Source organism: Anabas testudineus, chromosome 2 (genome assembly GCF_900324465.2).
Source record: "Anabas testudineus chromosome 2, fAnaTes1.2, whole genome shotgun sequence".
Taxonomy (NCBI): Eukaryota; Metazoa; Chordata; class Actinopteri; order Anabantiformes; family Anabantidae; genus Anabas; species Anabas testudineus.
In genome coordinates this window covers 24,959,958-24,976,610 of record NC_046611.1, presented here as the reverse complement: position 1 = coordinate 24,976,610, position 16,653 = coordinate 24,959,958, and the positions used below count along the sequence as shown (strand labels likewise).

The window sequence follows — 16,653 nt, the reverse complement described above, 5'->3', positions numbered from 1 at the left end:
ATGCATGAGTGACACGGACAATACCCATTCTCTCGGAGAAAATAAAGACACAACCTTTCCACTCTGTACAGTATCACAAATGATAATGCCATTGTGAGACAGTAAGACAGAGCACGGCCCTTTTGCTGTCAGCTCACATAATTAATTTCAGTATCCACACAAACATCCTCCCAAGGGGATAGAGCTGATCAATACAAATCCCTTGTTCCTCTACCCTACCTGTCAAAATGAAGGATTACTCAAGGCTAACATGGAGACATGATTAGTACAAACAAGTGATGAAGTAAAAATTGAACAGACAAGGATCAAAAGAAATCCTTTAACAAGAAGGTTACCAGCTAACCTTCTGTCATATAGAAAAAATAAACGAATGAAAACCCTAAACATTAACCACCACCGACTCCGCATCTTACTTTGGAGAGTACCAAAAAATCTTTCCAACGAGGGATCGATCATTTCACAGATAGCGCCATGAGCTCTTCTGTATATCTCTGATTACTGGATACGTACGTACAGAAAATATGGCCACAACCATGGATCACAACTGATGTGATGGAGGACATTTATTCTTTCTTTACTCTCACAGCCTTCCCTCACCCAAGCCTTTCTGTTACTCATTGATCACTGTTCCTGAGGGCATGCCATGGGGTTAGAGCCTCTGAAGCTGTAGGGATTGGAGCACTCAGTGGTGTCAGCATGGGATATAATCAGATGGCTTGGTTCAGTGACAGTAGGGATCTCTTCCTACCTATCTGTAGTCGGATTCATCACTCTCCTGCTGGCTATTTCTCAGCTCTAAAGGCCCAACTTCTGTCCCTTTGTTTGTGCTCCTTCCTGCCTCACTGAAGACTGATGGGGATGGATACTGAATATGGTACACAGATTGCCCAGGAGGAGGGTGAAATATTGCCACTCCTTACTCTGGGAGCCAAGACATCAATGTGGATTTGACAACATCACCTTTCAAAAATGTACAGAAGTAACTAGTGGACATTAGCTGTTAAAGAAAAACAGATAATCTATTCAATTGGAACATCAGAGAGTTATAGAAAACCTGAGAACTCAATAACATTACTTGTATCTATTACATAAAGACCTGATTTCTCCTATAAAATAGAATTTTCTGTACAGTGCTATATGAACAAAGCAAAATGACTTGCTACCTTCTCATAAACATCAATGCTATGAAAAGGCACGCATCATTTCAACCACCATATGGCAGGAAATTGTGGTCGTGCTCTATTTTGGTTTAGAAAAAATAGAATCATTCTCAACGTTAATTCACAAAAAACACAAAATCATTTGTGTGTGGCCATTGACATTAGATTATCCACCACAGACATTTGTTAGATTTCATGTAAATCTAACTGCGATAAAAAAGGCCCAAAGTGGTCAATTTGGATCCCTATTCCCACACATAATCAAATTTGAGGTTCGTTGTTAACTGGCATTAATGTGCTTGAAAGCATTACGCCAGCCATATAATATGAAATGAAACATGTAAAAGTCAAATTGTCATTTGCATTGTTTGTGAGATTCTTGAGAGTACTTGTAATACTGTTTTGCCTCATATTAAAGATATAACATTTGAAAAATACAAGTAATTTCTGCCTGTACACTTACAAATTCCCATAGACAGAAAATAAAGTGCCACAATTCTTGGCCTGCATAGATTGCAGTATGCGGTATTGCACATTCCACACCTCTCTGTGAGAACAAAAAACATGATAGTAATAATAATAATAATGATAATAAGAAAAACAACAAATTCACCCACATACTTCCTGTCTGTACCATTCTGGTTTGTGTGGCTTTCACAAACACACTTTTAGTACACTCAGCCTAGTGTCATGCTCAAACAAACAAAAAACAAAAAAACAATTCCAGCAAAAAAATTGGAATCAAAGGCAACATACAACAGATATTTTCAGTCAGTGTAAAACAAAAGCGAGAAAGAAGACGAGAAAAAAAAATCCTTTGGGTTTAAGCTTGACTGAAAATAGTTTCGTTCACAATGAAAAACAATAAATTATAGACACTAGGGATATACAAAAAAGTAAATAAATTTATCAGCAGGATCGGATAACCTTGCAGTAGTATTGTCAACAACATCAGGGTGCTGAGGATAGGACAGTGAACACAATGCAGGTAAACAGACCATAAGGAAAAAAAAAAAAAGCTACTGTCATAATACATGTTATTACCATATATGTTATTATGCAGCTGAGATAGATGATGCTTGTCAGTGTGCTTGATTTGGTCCAATGACATCACAAGGAATATTGTTTTTTTGTGGTAGTCTATCCCTTTTTTAATGGCCAAAATAGATAATCATAGTGTAAAGCATACTGTATACGTGTATTGATGACCAGATCTACTGTACTGATTAATAAATAGTCTTAACCCTGCTTGTGAAATCTCACTTACAATCTAGACCTACGTATTATTAATTTATTCTTAACGCTACTTTTAGATGTGTATACCTGACGTCAGAGATTAAATACGATTTTTTTCTGTGATTTGGATTGAATCAAAAGGCTTTACAAGGAGTGAGAACTAACATCTCTTAAACCTTGCCCAGCATAATAAATAGTTTCATAAGCAGTAGTATCTGATAGCTCCTGTTCTTACTGGTTACATATGTATTTGGCAACTGTAGATGTATGCGCTTTAGAGGAACCAAGGTGTTTTTGTCCTTGCCCACGTTCCTTAAGTCAAAGACTAGTAACTGGATGCTCAAACTAAAAGTTCAACATTTCTTGTAAGTAAACTGAAAGCAATAATGTTTCATACACCATTTTTCACACAAAATAACATTACAGGGTCGTCATGGGAACACTTTGCATTTCCACAAAAAGTAATGATATGTTTTTTTTTATAGGTCGCTACGATGCATCTCCTGGTCTGAGGGCTCTCAATTAAACCACCCAACCCCTTCCTTTTCACATTACAGTGACATTTTTCCTTTGCCATCCTGTGCATTGTCATTGTCTTAGATGTCCTAGTATTTACAGTGGAGCGCTTTCAGCAAACTAAGCACCTTAGAATATCTGTCGTTGATAAATGCATGCTTTTTACAGTTAAGTCTGCATTTCCTTTCATTTGCTAGAAAAAGGGAGACTAGACTCATTATGTACATTGGGAGGACCAAATGTCTACACTAGTTGATGACTTCCCTCTGTTATTTTTAAGAGCCTCCCCCCTGAACCCACTGTTTGTCCCAAAGTCATTCTTCATTCTTCACAAAGCACTGTAGTTTCTTTTTCAGCAATACACAACAATACAAATAAAAGGGACTTGTCATGCCATGCAAGAATATCCTCACTACAACTGCACCCTTATCTTTTCGTCTCACTTTCCCACACACCAAGCTGAGGTTGCAGTGGGTCTTGTGCCCCTCAGAGCTTCCCTTACAGTCACATGCTGGTTTCACAGGTCGGAGAGAGGCTGCCATCTCCGGGTATAAGGTGGATATCAGATGTAAACATGTGGTTCTCTACTTTGTGTCCACTTTGGTTGCTGTCAGCCTTGACTTCCTCGCCTGCCCCAACCACACCTTGGGTACAATTTTGTGCTGCTGTCTTGGGTGACAAAGGCGCAATTGCAGCGCCGGCCACCTCCATCAGATGCTTTTCCTCATTGTTCTCTGTGGACTGATCTTCATCACCGGGTGGGGTATCTACAATCAGCCTCTCAGGGGACAACGTGCAGGTATCCTCCTCTAAGATGGGGAGAAGCTCATCTGAACTGGGGATGAGTGGTAACATCTCTCCCTCCGGGGACTCGTCTTCCAGAATACTGGAGCTGATGTCTCCAGGAGACGTAGTGCTGGGTGGTGTTAGAGGGCCTTCAGCAGAGGTTTTGGTAAAATTAACCTTCAACCCTTTTATTTTCAGAGGGTTATTCCCTCCTGGGGAGCTCTGGATATTCTCCACGGTGCTGTTAAAGCTGTCCCTTTCCTCTATATGGAGCTCTGATGTGTCACATGGGTTGACTGATTCATAGAGGCCATCTCTGATGACAGGAGAGCTCTGGTCACTGCTGGCCCTCAGCTGGCTAAGATCCAGATGTGGGGGCGCCCTGGGGTGTCTGATTTGACATGGCCCAGGATGTTCCTCACCTGAATCTAAGCCCTCTCTTCTAAAGTTATCTGCCAAGGAGGGTTGTACCTCTTTCATTTCCAGCTCCACCTCTTCTTTTAATGTAGATTCTGGGCTGTGAGATCTCTTGGGTGAGACAGGGGCAGTCATAGTTGTGCTCAGAGTGCTCATGGAGCTTGCAGTGTTGAGGTTAGTGAAGGACTGTGACTTAGTCATCTGATTGTACATCTCCTCCAGTTTCTGAACATTCAGGTGCTGTGGGGTCCTGCTTGTCCGTTGCGGACTTCCAGTGGTGGTGATGGTTATATGATGAGGGGAACTTTGCAGCACAGACTCTGGGTTTCTTTTATCTGGAGATTTCAGGTTTGTTTCAGAGGTTGCGTGTCTGGCTAAATCACCCCAGCGGCTAGGTGACAGGTGGTTATCAAGGGAGGTTTTGTCCTCTCCTTTCTCTACCACCACATCCATCAGCTCCATACTGCGAGCAAAGGCATCTTTTAGGTTCATTGACACGATGCTGCCGTTCCTTTTGGCTCTCTCCAGTGCCTCCCTCCTCTTAATCGCCTTCTCCTGCCTCTTCTGCTCCTTGTAGAACTCAGAGAAGTTGTTGACAATAATTGGGATGGGTAGGGCAATTACCAGCACTCCAGCAATGCAGCAGAGCCCACCTACAATCTTTCCGAGCAAAGTCTGTGGGTAAATGTCTCCATAACCCACTGTTGTCATTGTAATGGTTGCCCACCAGAACGAGGCCGGGATACTGGTGAATTTAGTGGCATCCTCGTCTTTCTCAGCAAAGAAGACCAAGCTGGAAAATATCATGATGCCCATGGCAAGAAATAAAATAAGCAGCCCCAGTTCATTGTAGCTCCTTCTTAAAGTAAACCCTAGAGACTGGAGCCCTGTGGAGTGCCTGGCTAGCTTCAGAATCCTCAGTATTCTCATGATCCTGAATATCTGCACCACGCGACGCACATTTTGGAACTGAAGCACACTCTTGTTGGACTCTGTTAGGAAGATAGTGACATAGTAGGGCAGGATGGCCAGCAAGTCAATAACATTCAGTGGGCCTTTAAAGAACTTCCACTTATTGGGAGAAGAAAGGAAGCGAAGGAGGTACTCCATTGTGAACCACGCAATACACACAGCCTCTACGTGGGCCAGCTGGGGGTTATCGCTGGCCTGCCCAAACTCGTCTTGGACCTGGAGTTCAGGTAAGGTGTTGAGAGATAAAGCGATGGTGGAGAGAACAATGAAGAAGATCGATATGATGGCTAGAATCTGAAAAGAGAACACAGGCAAGAATAAAATATTAATAGGGTGTCTTATGTTCATGTGAAAAAAGAATTTCAAAACAGTAAATATAAAGTCATGCTACAAATGCATGAGGCATAATGTGTTCATTTAGAGTACAGCACATTCGGTTTATTACTTTGTCCTTCTCAAAGTGACTGACTGAGAAATGATTGGAATACGCTATGAATAATCACTGGTCTTTGATTTAGGTTAGGTACAGAAAAGGAGACAAAAATAAATCCTGAAAAGTGTGGAGTATAGGTGATATGAATCTAATGAAGTGTCTGTCTTTGTTCTGGACTTAATGAATGATCTGTCCTTAAGCATTTCATGAATGTTAAGCATGTCACAGCATTGTTTATAAAGACAGATGATGGCAGCATGGTAATGCAACATGACAAAAAGGTAGTAAAAAGATCTTTGAATGAGCTGGGAATAAATTCAGCCTTATTAAATAAGACGGAAATTTCAATAAGGGAAAATAAGTAGGCCAGAAATCTATTTTGGAAATACTGTAGAGGAATGTGTTTGTCTGTGGTCTCATCTCCAATTGATACAAAGCAAAAGAGATTTTGGCTGCACCTGTTGGCAACAATCTACAACTCCATCTGTCTTAAAATATAACTAATTGCTTTCAATATACAAAAAAAGTAACTGCACATTTAAAAAAAGAATAGTTTGTTCCTGTGAAATTTAAAACAGAAATATAACGCCAGTGCTCTGTGTTCAGTAAGGGGTAAGAATATCCAGCATCATTCTGTGAGGTCACCACAGCGTGAGGTTGCATTTCAGCTGCAGCTCTTTACCTTGACCTGGATTTACTGACCTTGGTAGATTAAATCTGACCTTAGATGCTGTGACTTCGATATTTATAAAAATAAATGTGTTAAATGTATGGTGAGTGGAAAGGTGCATTTCATTGTCAGATCATGTTATCTGATGGCTGATGGTGTAAAGTGCTCGTCATCATCACTTGTCCCTTCTTCTATAGTGCAGCTCAGTATTTTTATCTCTCCCTCAGCCTGGCACCGCAGTCACAGATAAAACTTCTTACAGCGCTGCTGGGATTAGTTGATGTCCTTTTTTCCACAGCTCAACTGACTGTCTCAACCCACACAGGTGAAAAGTCTCTGATCTTGTAACGTGGGGTGGTTTAGGAGGAGAATGAGAGTTGGAGACCCAAGTCCCAGGAAAGACAGTTAACTTTGAGAGGCCACAGACAATGCCTGACTGATTTCCACTCTGTACCTTCAACAGTCAACAGTAGTAAACTTAGTAGTAGCAGTAAACACAAAGGCAGGTCTCCACAGCATTAAATCCACTAATCATATGTGACCAGTAAAACATAACAATCGTAACCTGCACCACCTGTTACTGCACAGTATTCAACTCTATTCTACAACAATAGATGGAGGGGCCACCTTGTGGCCACATTTGGTATTACAGTAGATCTACATTACGAAACTCTTGACTGCAAAAACCTTCACACTAAAGTGTAGATACATAGCCTGTCAGCTGAAATCCAGTGCAGGGAAAAATAACCATTCTTTAGTTTCACAGAAGTCCTCTATGATCTGAGCAAATCCTATTAAAATCTAATGGCAAAACCGGACACAATGTTAATCACAAACCACATTAGGTTGCAGACAAACACACTGTGTATCTCACACAGTGCAGCGTGGAATCAATCACTTTATCTCCTTTGACATTTCAATAATTTAGCAAAAATCACGTATTAGAGAATATCATGTAGTTTTGAATTATTGATGAGTCAGCTATTTCTAAGGTCTATCTATTAGAAAATTCTTACTATTAAGTGATAAAGACCCAGAGTGAAATTATGATAAGGTGGTGTCATGGCTCAGAAGAGGAAGTGTTACTGTTGCCGATTAGGTTAAACCTATTAGCGGCTAAGTGAAGCAACCTGGGCAGGACTGGCACTGAGCTGAAAGACTGTGGAGTCACTGTAAGGACGCAGATTGCTTCCATAACCCTAAATGTTTTGGCAAGCTCATTTGAGGCTCACTTCCTTGTGCCAAGTTACTCGATCAGAGGACCTTTACTTGTGTCCCTGTTGCTGAACACCTTGGCATGAAGTCAGCCTCAAAGGTAGAAGAGTAGATTAGAGCATAAGATAATGATTTTGCACAATTTATTGACTTAGAGGTAAATAGCTTAGCAGCTTTTTCAGACGCAGTATAAGAATGAACATGCTTCAGCAATATAGGCAAAAGGTAAGTCATTCTTTAGAGGTCAACTATTCTTTATTTAGATCACATTATCTGAGAGGAGACACTTAATCTTGTACTATTTCATACTTTGGAGCAAGAGAGCGCTTTAAAACTACACTATGTACAGCTGAATGAATAGATGTGTGGGCACACGCACAGACACACCACCGTCACACAAACAGACACAGAGAGAAAGAGATTCCATTTTTTCTCTGACCCACACCCATGCGATCCCACCTTCCTGCACATGCATGCACCCTTTGTTCGTGGCCACCAGCAAATGGCATTGGTGTGTCAGGATGAGAAGTCCTGAGGTGGCTTGCATTAATCTACTGTAACTGAGTAGGAAAATTTAAGAAGCTTGGACTGACTCTGAGTTCCAATTAACCAGTAACATTTCTGACCTCCAACATGTAGAAGAGTGAGCTATCCACCTTGGAAAACTACAATTTAATGAACCCAACTAAATACAGCAGTGTTGACACAAAAATAATTTAAATTCATTTAACACAATTAGATTTTTCACCCATTAGAAAAGACATTTGAAAATACTATTGTCTGTAACATTCTGACTAAACTGCTTCTATGCGCAGTGTTTATCCTCCCCCGTTTTATTGATGTATACACAGTAAGCTCTGCTGATGTTGCAAATATTGATATGCTGCCTGCCATATATTCATTATAAGAAGAAATATTTCTTAGCCCCGTTGATTGCTTCCATTTGGCAACATAGAACATTTAAATATTGGAAATCAAAATGTTCTACCTGGATGTTTGCTCCAGATTTGCATGTGTGGTGGAATTAAATATGGTATCTGTGAGGGGTGGATAAAAAAAAAAAAACGGAAACACGGAAACAAGCTCAGCCGTGCCAGTTGACCTGGAAGTGACTCAGTGAAGGAAAACTAACATAGGCAGGTGATGAACCGGTGGAGCTGTTCTTTGAACAAGAGTTCAAAGAGTAAGAGGACTGAGGTTAAAATGCCAGTGCCCTGATCAATTTATTAAACAAATCAATACTATTGTACCTGTTGACCACACTACCTGTATACATACTGTCCCTATGAGCGCACCATTTTACTGTGGTTCTTTTGAAATATATGGTAAGGTTTCAATTAAACCTTTTGGACAAATTGTTCAATTTAATAATAATTTTCCCTTCCTCCTTTCCCTTTTGACCTCAGGATCCTATAGTCAGGTCATGGCCAGGGCAGACTTGACACCTGATTGGTTTAGGAAGGAGGATAATGTCTTCAGATCATTAGACAATGTGTGACATGTCCTATCTGTCCGTATCTATTCTGGCTCTTATATCCATGAGTAACGTTCCTATAGAAACTGCTTGGACTGACTTTAAGGGTGAATCAACTGACAATACAAATCACTTGCCAAATGTCTACATAAAAATAGACAACAGCTGGCTCAGTTGCTACAGACGCTGCTAAAAAATTGCCAACGAAGGTTTAGATAGAAGTTCGGCATATATCTTTAATGTATACAAGTCTCACACCCACCCTCACAATTTCATTACACAGATAGTATTAGATCCTCTGGGATGCCCAAGTAGGAAGTACAAAGTTGTTCCAGAGGAAAAAACACACAGGAGCCAGTGAGTTAAGAGCTCTCTCAAGCCTCTCTTTCAGCCTCTCTGGATTTCCATCTTCAGCTGCCTGTCATCTTAACCACTACTCTTGAATTGAGACAATCACCTTTCCACATCCTCTTTTAGTTCCCACAGAAAGCAGTCAATAGAGGCATTAGCTCCTCTGTAAATGTCCTGTCATCAGTGGCAGGCTTGTGGCCGCACAGTTTCAGTCCACTTCTCACATCACATTCACTGCCCACATCCCCATCATTTCTTACTTTGAGGGAGAGAAGATGCTGTGGGGAAGAGGAATAACCCGAGCTACACCAGTGGTCCATCTGCCTACCTGGGGGAGGCTATTGATTGTGTACACATCACATTATGGACACTGAGATAGGCTCAGCAAGACCCTATTGATCTCCCTGCTCAGAGCTCATGTGGACCATGATCCACCTCACTGACCCCAGGCCTCCTCCCACTTGTGTCATCAATTTGTGCAGGGCAAATTGAGCTATTTGAATCAATTCAGGTGATTATGGCTATGGTAATGTGGATTGATTCTGGGACTTGTGTGGTATTTGATGTTATGGCACTGTATCTCCTCCAGCATGATGATACTATCAAAGTATGGTGGGCATTCATGAGTGCTGGGTGTTACATAGTTACACAGCTTCACACATACATTAAAACAAATTTGTTAATTTAACAATTCACTGTAGTAAGTTTAATTGTGCCAGTGGCTTAATCCCCTTCATTATTCAGACCAGTGGCTTCATATGCTATAAATAGGTTGAGAATGACACAAATGGTAAGGTAAAAGGCAAGGTATGACTCCTAAATGTGCTCACATTCTGTTAGTGAGTCTTTAACAGCAATTAGTGGCACAGAGCAAATCTAAAATTGCTAAGGAACCTGGCTCTGACACTTTAAAAGAGATTTATAAGGCCTGGATAGCGAGGGTAAGATTTGAATACATGCACCCTTGGAGAGTCAACATTAATCTTAAAGTAGGAGCGACATCTTTCCTCCCACTTGGTCCAGATTATGCTGGTTGAGTGCCTTTTCCATGGACAGTTTCCAAAGACTTCATGGTGACAGAAAAGCAAAGCAGGATTGTGATATTTGGCTGTCTGATGCTTGGTCCCAGTGCTTCTCCAAGGTTCACAGAGATTTGGAGGAATGCCACAGTCATTACTATTTGGGCCTCAATTCTAAAGCCATTAGGCTGTGGACAAGATAATTGAGTTCATAGAAAAAGGCAAAACTGATTCAAATGAATTCAAATTGAAACTTGAAACAATTAACTGAAATATGTCCAATCAACTTTTAAAACTTTGCAGCAAAATCAGATAAACGAAACCCCTCCGATGTCCATCTGGCTAAATATTTTTGGCAACTTAAATGGGAGCATAATCATGAAGGCCTATTAACTGAAGAAAAACCATTGAGCTGGTCATATACCTTTGACAGATCTCAGTACAATCGATAATTGCAGAGGATATAACCCATTCGTCTTGGCCTAATGCAGCATCACTATACTGTGTCACTAACAATTTAATTTGTCATCAATCAGCAAGACTCTATCATGTGCCCCTCCGTACTTGGCAGTCTTTGTCAGTAGTATTGTTATGATGTGATTAAAGTCACAACTTCAGGGTCACTCTGAGGCACCTTAACAATAAGTGTGAGAGACAAACGCAATGGGAACTATTTCTCTTGTTGTTTTTTTCTTTTAAAACACAAACCCTTCCCATCCATTAGAGATAAAGAATTCTCTTTCAGTGGCATATTATAATATTCTGGAGGGATGCAGCAGCTGCTATTCTCAGGGGTTCAGCTAACATTGCTAACGAGGTGTGAGATTCATTCAGCAGCACAAAAACTGGTTGAGCCAGTTGACAGCACACGAGAGGACCCTTAATCAAGTTCTCATCTTTTGCTTTTTGAAGTGCTATATTTAAGTTTTAGCTATAAAAATCCAGATAAGAAAAGTTGCAATATGCAAATAAATAAAAGTTGAAATGACCCTAGAGACTATTCCCTGCATGGCTACACACAATGTTTTCTTTTATCATTTCACCAAACCTCATTTCTCATTTTTCCCATTCTTGTAAACACATTGTTTATTTCACCCTCCCCCTCAAAGCTCTTTCGCTGTTTTCCAGGCTTTATCCTGGAGTGATTTGTTTTTTTTTTATTATTTGTAGTAGTGGGCTATTGTGAAATATTTATAGTGCGTGTTTATCTGTTGGGCTGGTCGTCGCACAAGCATGCCTGCACAAAACAGGCAGCGGAGCTCAGAAGAGTTTGGGCTGAGTAACGTGCCCATGATCAGTAGTATTAAATATCATGCACAGGAAAGAATGTATTAGCTGATTTGTGACACTGACAATTCCCCATTTGGTGTTTGTTCAAATGACACATCACTGAGATCCCATTAAGATTGTTGCTAAGTCACTGTAACAATAACACTGGGAGGAAAACGTGTATGAATCTGAGTTCAGAGAGTTGGCAAACAACTTTGTACATCAGAAGTTAAAATGGAGGGCCGAATAAAACTCAGTAATGCTGACCAGCACAACTGTTTTAAGATACAATGCAGCACAGCACAACAGCACTCAGGTAAACTTAAACATTTATGACTGAGCTGCCACACAAAAAAATCACAGTCACATTTACAACAGCAATACTTCAAATGCTAAACTTCACACCACATGCTAGCTAAGCCATTTTTGCACAAAGAAAGTCAGCAACTCTCACTCTCCACCAAGTATATTGATTAATTTATTTAGTGCTCTGATAGGATCCTTGAGCCATCCGCTGACTGAAATAGATACCTAATGGTTGGCCCATATCTCCTGTAACATAGTCCTCAGGGTCTGTTATCAGATTTCTATACCCAGTATTGTCTTCGGGACAAATATCATTTCAGTTAAACAATAATAAATCAGTGTATTAAAAAAAAAAGATATCTCCCAGTGTGGTGATGCAGTATCCACAGACGACTCAGCAGAATAGGGTTTAAGTCTTGGATGTGAAAGTAGTTTCATTTTGAGGTCGAGTCTCTCAAAATGGACAGTAAAGAAAGTCATGCACAAAGCATTTAATGCAAAGTCCTAGATACAATTGCCCAATGTCATCACTTTCAGCTCTTTTCAAACTTTCCAAAGCTCTTCATCTGGCCCTCTCTGTCCTACCTCTGTAATCTGTCCATCAATATTGCCCTCTGAGACACCTTGCAGTCAATGAGGACTTGCAACTTTCACAACACAAATGTCAGAGAAAGAAAGAGGGGAAATCATAGGTGGTCCTGCTGGATGCAGGAGAACAGATTGCACTAACTCTGTGAAGCTGACTAGAGGCAGTGCACTGTCCAAATTACATATATATGTAGGAGCTTAATTTATTTATGGAATAAAACAGATTCATAGCAAGTATAAAACCTGCAGTAATAAACAAAAGATATTTCTCCTAGTGGGATAAAATCTAATAAAACTAATTCCTTTAGTGGTAAAATATGTAAGAACTTGCCATGAGCTATGACCCAGCAAGAGCGTGCTTTGCTTGTTTCTATGCCTTCGTCTTCTGCTAACATGACTTTGTTGCTGCTTAACTGCTTCTGTACTACGACAAAAAACCTTTCTGAGGATGATGTACGTATTTATATTCACATTAGCAATTAAACTGTGTCATTACTCTGTGTCCTTTCATTGGCAAGAGACATAGAGAGCGCACACTGGAAAGGTCTGCACGTGTATATGCTTCTGCACACATGGTTTGCCCATGTTTGTGTATGTGTGTGTGTTTCTGGGGAGGACGGGCCTTCAGCCCTTATGGCGTGAGAACATTATTAACCTATATGCCTCTTCCGCCCCCTTGAGAAAGGGGACAGCAGATAGACTAGAGATACAGTCAGCGCCCTTCACACGATTCAAACACTGCTGCACATGTACACGCATGTGACAGCTCTTCTAGTATATGTGTAAACTATATATCGATGCACATGCTTGATATATTATGTCTGCATGTTCAAAAGAACAATATTTTAAGAAGGAAAAAAAACAACATAATAGGAGAAGATAAGTTGCTTAACTTTTGAGTAATTTTAGGTTGAGCAGCTCTGTATTCCCCAGGGGGTGTGTGTCTTCATGTGTGACAGATAAAGAGCAGTCAACAGGGCTATGTTTAATTATTGCTAAGTGTGCTAGCCCCTATGCCTCAGTAGTGATCACTGTGTTAATCACCCCAAGGCCCTATAATCAACAGGATTATGTCACAGACCAGAGGAAGGAAGAAGAAACAAATGCACAGCAATGGACCGTGTAAAAGTTAATATTCATGATGTGCTGAGAGCTGCAAATAACTCAAAGGGCGCTTGGCTGCTTCAGAGTCTGTATTTATGCAGATAACAACACAGGAAGGATCTCTTACATGCTCCCTGCTCTCCTCTACCCCTGAGTGTCCTGATAACATCATCCATCTGAGCTCGGAGGCTGAGGCGGGACAGGAAGGTGGGATAGTAATGGTGAAGAGGCAAATGTGTTTATGGTGCCTTCTAGAAATTTACTCAGAATAAGAATTACTCTCCGTTTGCTTCTCCTGGGTGCCTTTCCTTCGCAGATAACACCGGGAAAACCTCACAGGAAAAAACTGACTCTTCCCTTCACCTCCCACACACATATGCACACAGGCGAACACACACACACTCACACACACACACACTCACACACACACACACACCCTCCTCTCAATGACTACGTGTCACCTTGCTGAGTCAAATTGTGTAACCATGGAGATGTCTCCCAGCAGTACTAACGCAAGTCAAACAGAAAGCTGCTTTGTGACTTAAACATTGTTTTTTTGTGATGCAGAACCTTTACCATTCAGCTGAGCCATCTGCACAACCCTCTGAGCAGCAGGATGCTGGGAGACAGATTTCTGGATGAAGAGAGGTTATTTTGGTGCACTGGAATTCAAAGCAAGAGCGTCCAGCCTCGGTGAATGCTACAGTGAATTCCAACAATATGAGATAACATTTGCTGTTTGGCGAAACTTTTGATCAACATATATATATATTAAAAAAAATCTACACCTGGCAAAAAAGTATTTCTCCACTGCAGCTCACCCACCGAGCTGCAAATGACCTCAGAGACATTAGCGGAGGCAGTAATTTAGAGAGTGCCAACCCAAGAGTGCCTGGACCCACAAGAGAGCACTGAAAAGGTCTTTTTGTGACTTTGTGACTTTTTTTCCAAGGGGGTCCAGTTCCACTGTAAATTGCGATGTGCAAAGGAGTTTAGTTAATCCCTTGGCTGATTCCCCTCGCTATCCTTCACACACAGACTGAAAGACACAAGCTTCCTTTGGATATGTGTTGCCTTTTCTGCTTCTCATTTGGGACTACAGAAAGAGGAGTGGTCACAGAGGAGCAGCTAATCCTGATCAAGTATTAAAAAAAAAAATCAAGGAGAAACCACAGTCTTGATCCCCCTTCATTTAGATTTCCCATGAAATTAGCAGCCAGTACCACACTGACACCATATCTCTGAAATGTGGAGTGTGTTGGCTTCAATATGTGCACACTGTGTCAGTCTGAACTGACAAAGACTCTTTCAAGTTATGTGCTGGCGGTGCAAAACTCTCCATTGTGGATTTATTGTTATTCAACTTCTCTTCCAAGGACAGACCTGTGCTTCCATCACTGTCTACGTTTAACGTTTCACTCTGATATACACCATTCAATCACAACATCATGCACACACACACACACACACACACCCCTCTTTCACATTCCCTCATTTTTCTGTATAGTTTTTTTTTTTCTTTCTCTCCTCTGAGAAGCTGGGGAGAATATATAACCGAACTCTGTTTACCACAAGAAACACATCCAACTGACAACATGAGATCTAATGGGATTCACTCCTATAATCTTTGCATGAATATATTAATGAGTGAGCCTGACACGGGAGGAGAAACAAACACAAGAGCAGTCGAGGAAGTGAATAAAAGTCAAACAGATAAAAGCAAGACCAACAAACAAAGTAAAAAATAAAATAAATACACAAATACTTCAATTGTGTCACACTGCTACTGTTTCTTACTGTGCACTAATTTGTTTTAAAAACCATCTTGGTCCTATTTTATACAGACAACAAATAGAAACTGCTCCTGCGTATTGAGAGAGAGTTTAGTGACTGTGGAGGTCATTCGTAACTGTAGAAACTTGTGAATGAATTCCCCGGTTCTCAGTGTCAGATTTTCTGTCTAATATCTTATTTTGCTGCTGATACACTTACGTTCACACATATGCACGCACGCACACTGCACGGGAGCCTTAATAAAGTCACATTTCAGCTACGCGAACGTCAGCAATTATCTTAGCCGGGGCCACCCCTGATGCACAGCAACACATGCTGCTCTCTCCCTTGCAATATGCCATGATGTTTACTTTAGTAATGACTCATGCTGGATCATACTCAGTGTTTGTCAGCAACAAAAAAATAGCCAACAGACTACAATAGAAATGTGACTTGAAAAACAAAAGCTGTATGAATGACTGAGCAATTGAGCTGAGTGCTGCCTCATGGCAGAGGCAAGCAGGGAGCGCTGATAAGGGAGCTATAATAACGGACAGGATTTCACAGCCTTTGTTCCGTGGCAATAGAGACGGATGATCACCAGGCTTGGGAGCGGCACCGGGCGACTGTTTCCATGGCATTAGAATGAGGTGTGCCTCTGTGTGCATGTGTGTGTACATCCCAGTGGGTGTTGTATAGTTTGGGGTGGAGGCTGGGGTATTATTGATAGGTTGTCCGTCCTTGAGAAGGCCAGATTGGGACGCCCCCACTCTTCACGGGAGATTTCCTTGAATTATTCTAAATGAGGACACACTTCACACAAACACACAAGATTGCAAACAAGCAACTTGGAAGAGAAGATGGAGAAGTGAAGATGTATAGGAACAAAGCTATTCTAAAAAAAATCTATGTTTGTGTGTGTTATGTCCGTTGCTTTTTCTGCATTTAACAATTGAGTCAGTGAGTCAGTGTGGCTATCCGGCTTACAGCCCAGTAAACTCAGGTAATCAGCACAGCTGCGTCGGAGCAGGTATAAGATTAACAAGTCTGTGTGTAAGACGATAAGCTCCCACAACATTTCCACAAACAGGGTTTGGAGAATGAAAACCTACATGTGCTGTCAGATTATTTATTTATCCCCCTACATGTGAGGGAGAGAGTGAGTAACTACTTACAACACTCTTTATATCTGCACTAAAGATAGAGTTTAAATCCTATTACAATTATCCTGAATCGTCCACAGACCGAATGGCATAGATAACCACGCAGATTCAACACCCAAAACCACAGGTCCCTGCAGGAGGCCGGAGACAAGTGAAGGGAGAGCCTCTGGTGTGCCAACAACACTTGGACAGTGAATTTTC

At 41.0% G+C, this 16,653-nt stretch overlaps 1 protein-coding gene across 1 annotated transcript in view; it reads right to left on the bottom strand.

Moving 5' to 3' along the window:
- Positions 1 to 3,416: 3,416 nt before the first annotated feature.
- Positions 3,417 to 16,653, bottom strand: part of LOC113164315 (potassium voltage-gated channel subfamily B member 2) — a 64,389-nt gene continuing 51,152 nt past the window's right edge. The window contains exon 2 of the mRNA XM_026363565.1: positions 3,417 to 5,381. Coding sequence (XP_026219350.1) covers positions 3,417 to 5,381 — 1,965 coding nt within the window. The remainder of the gene's footprint in view (positions 5,382 to 16,653) is intronic.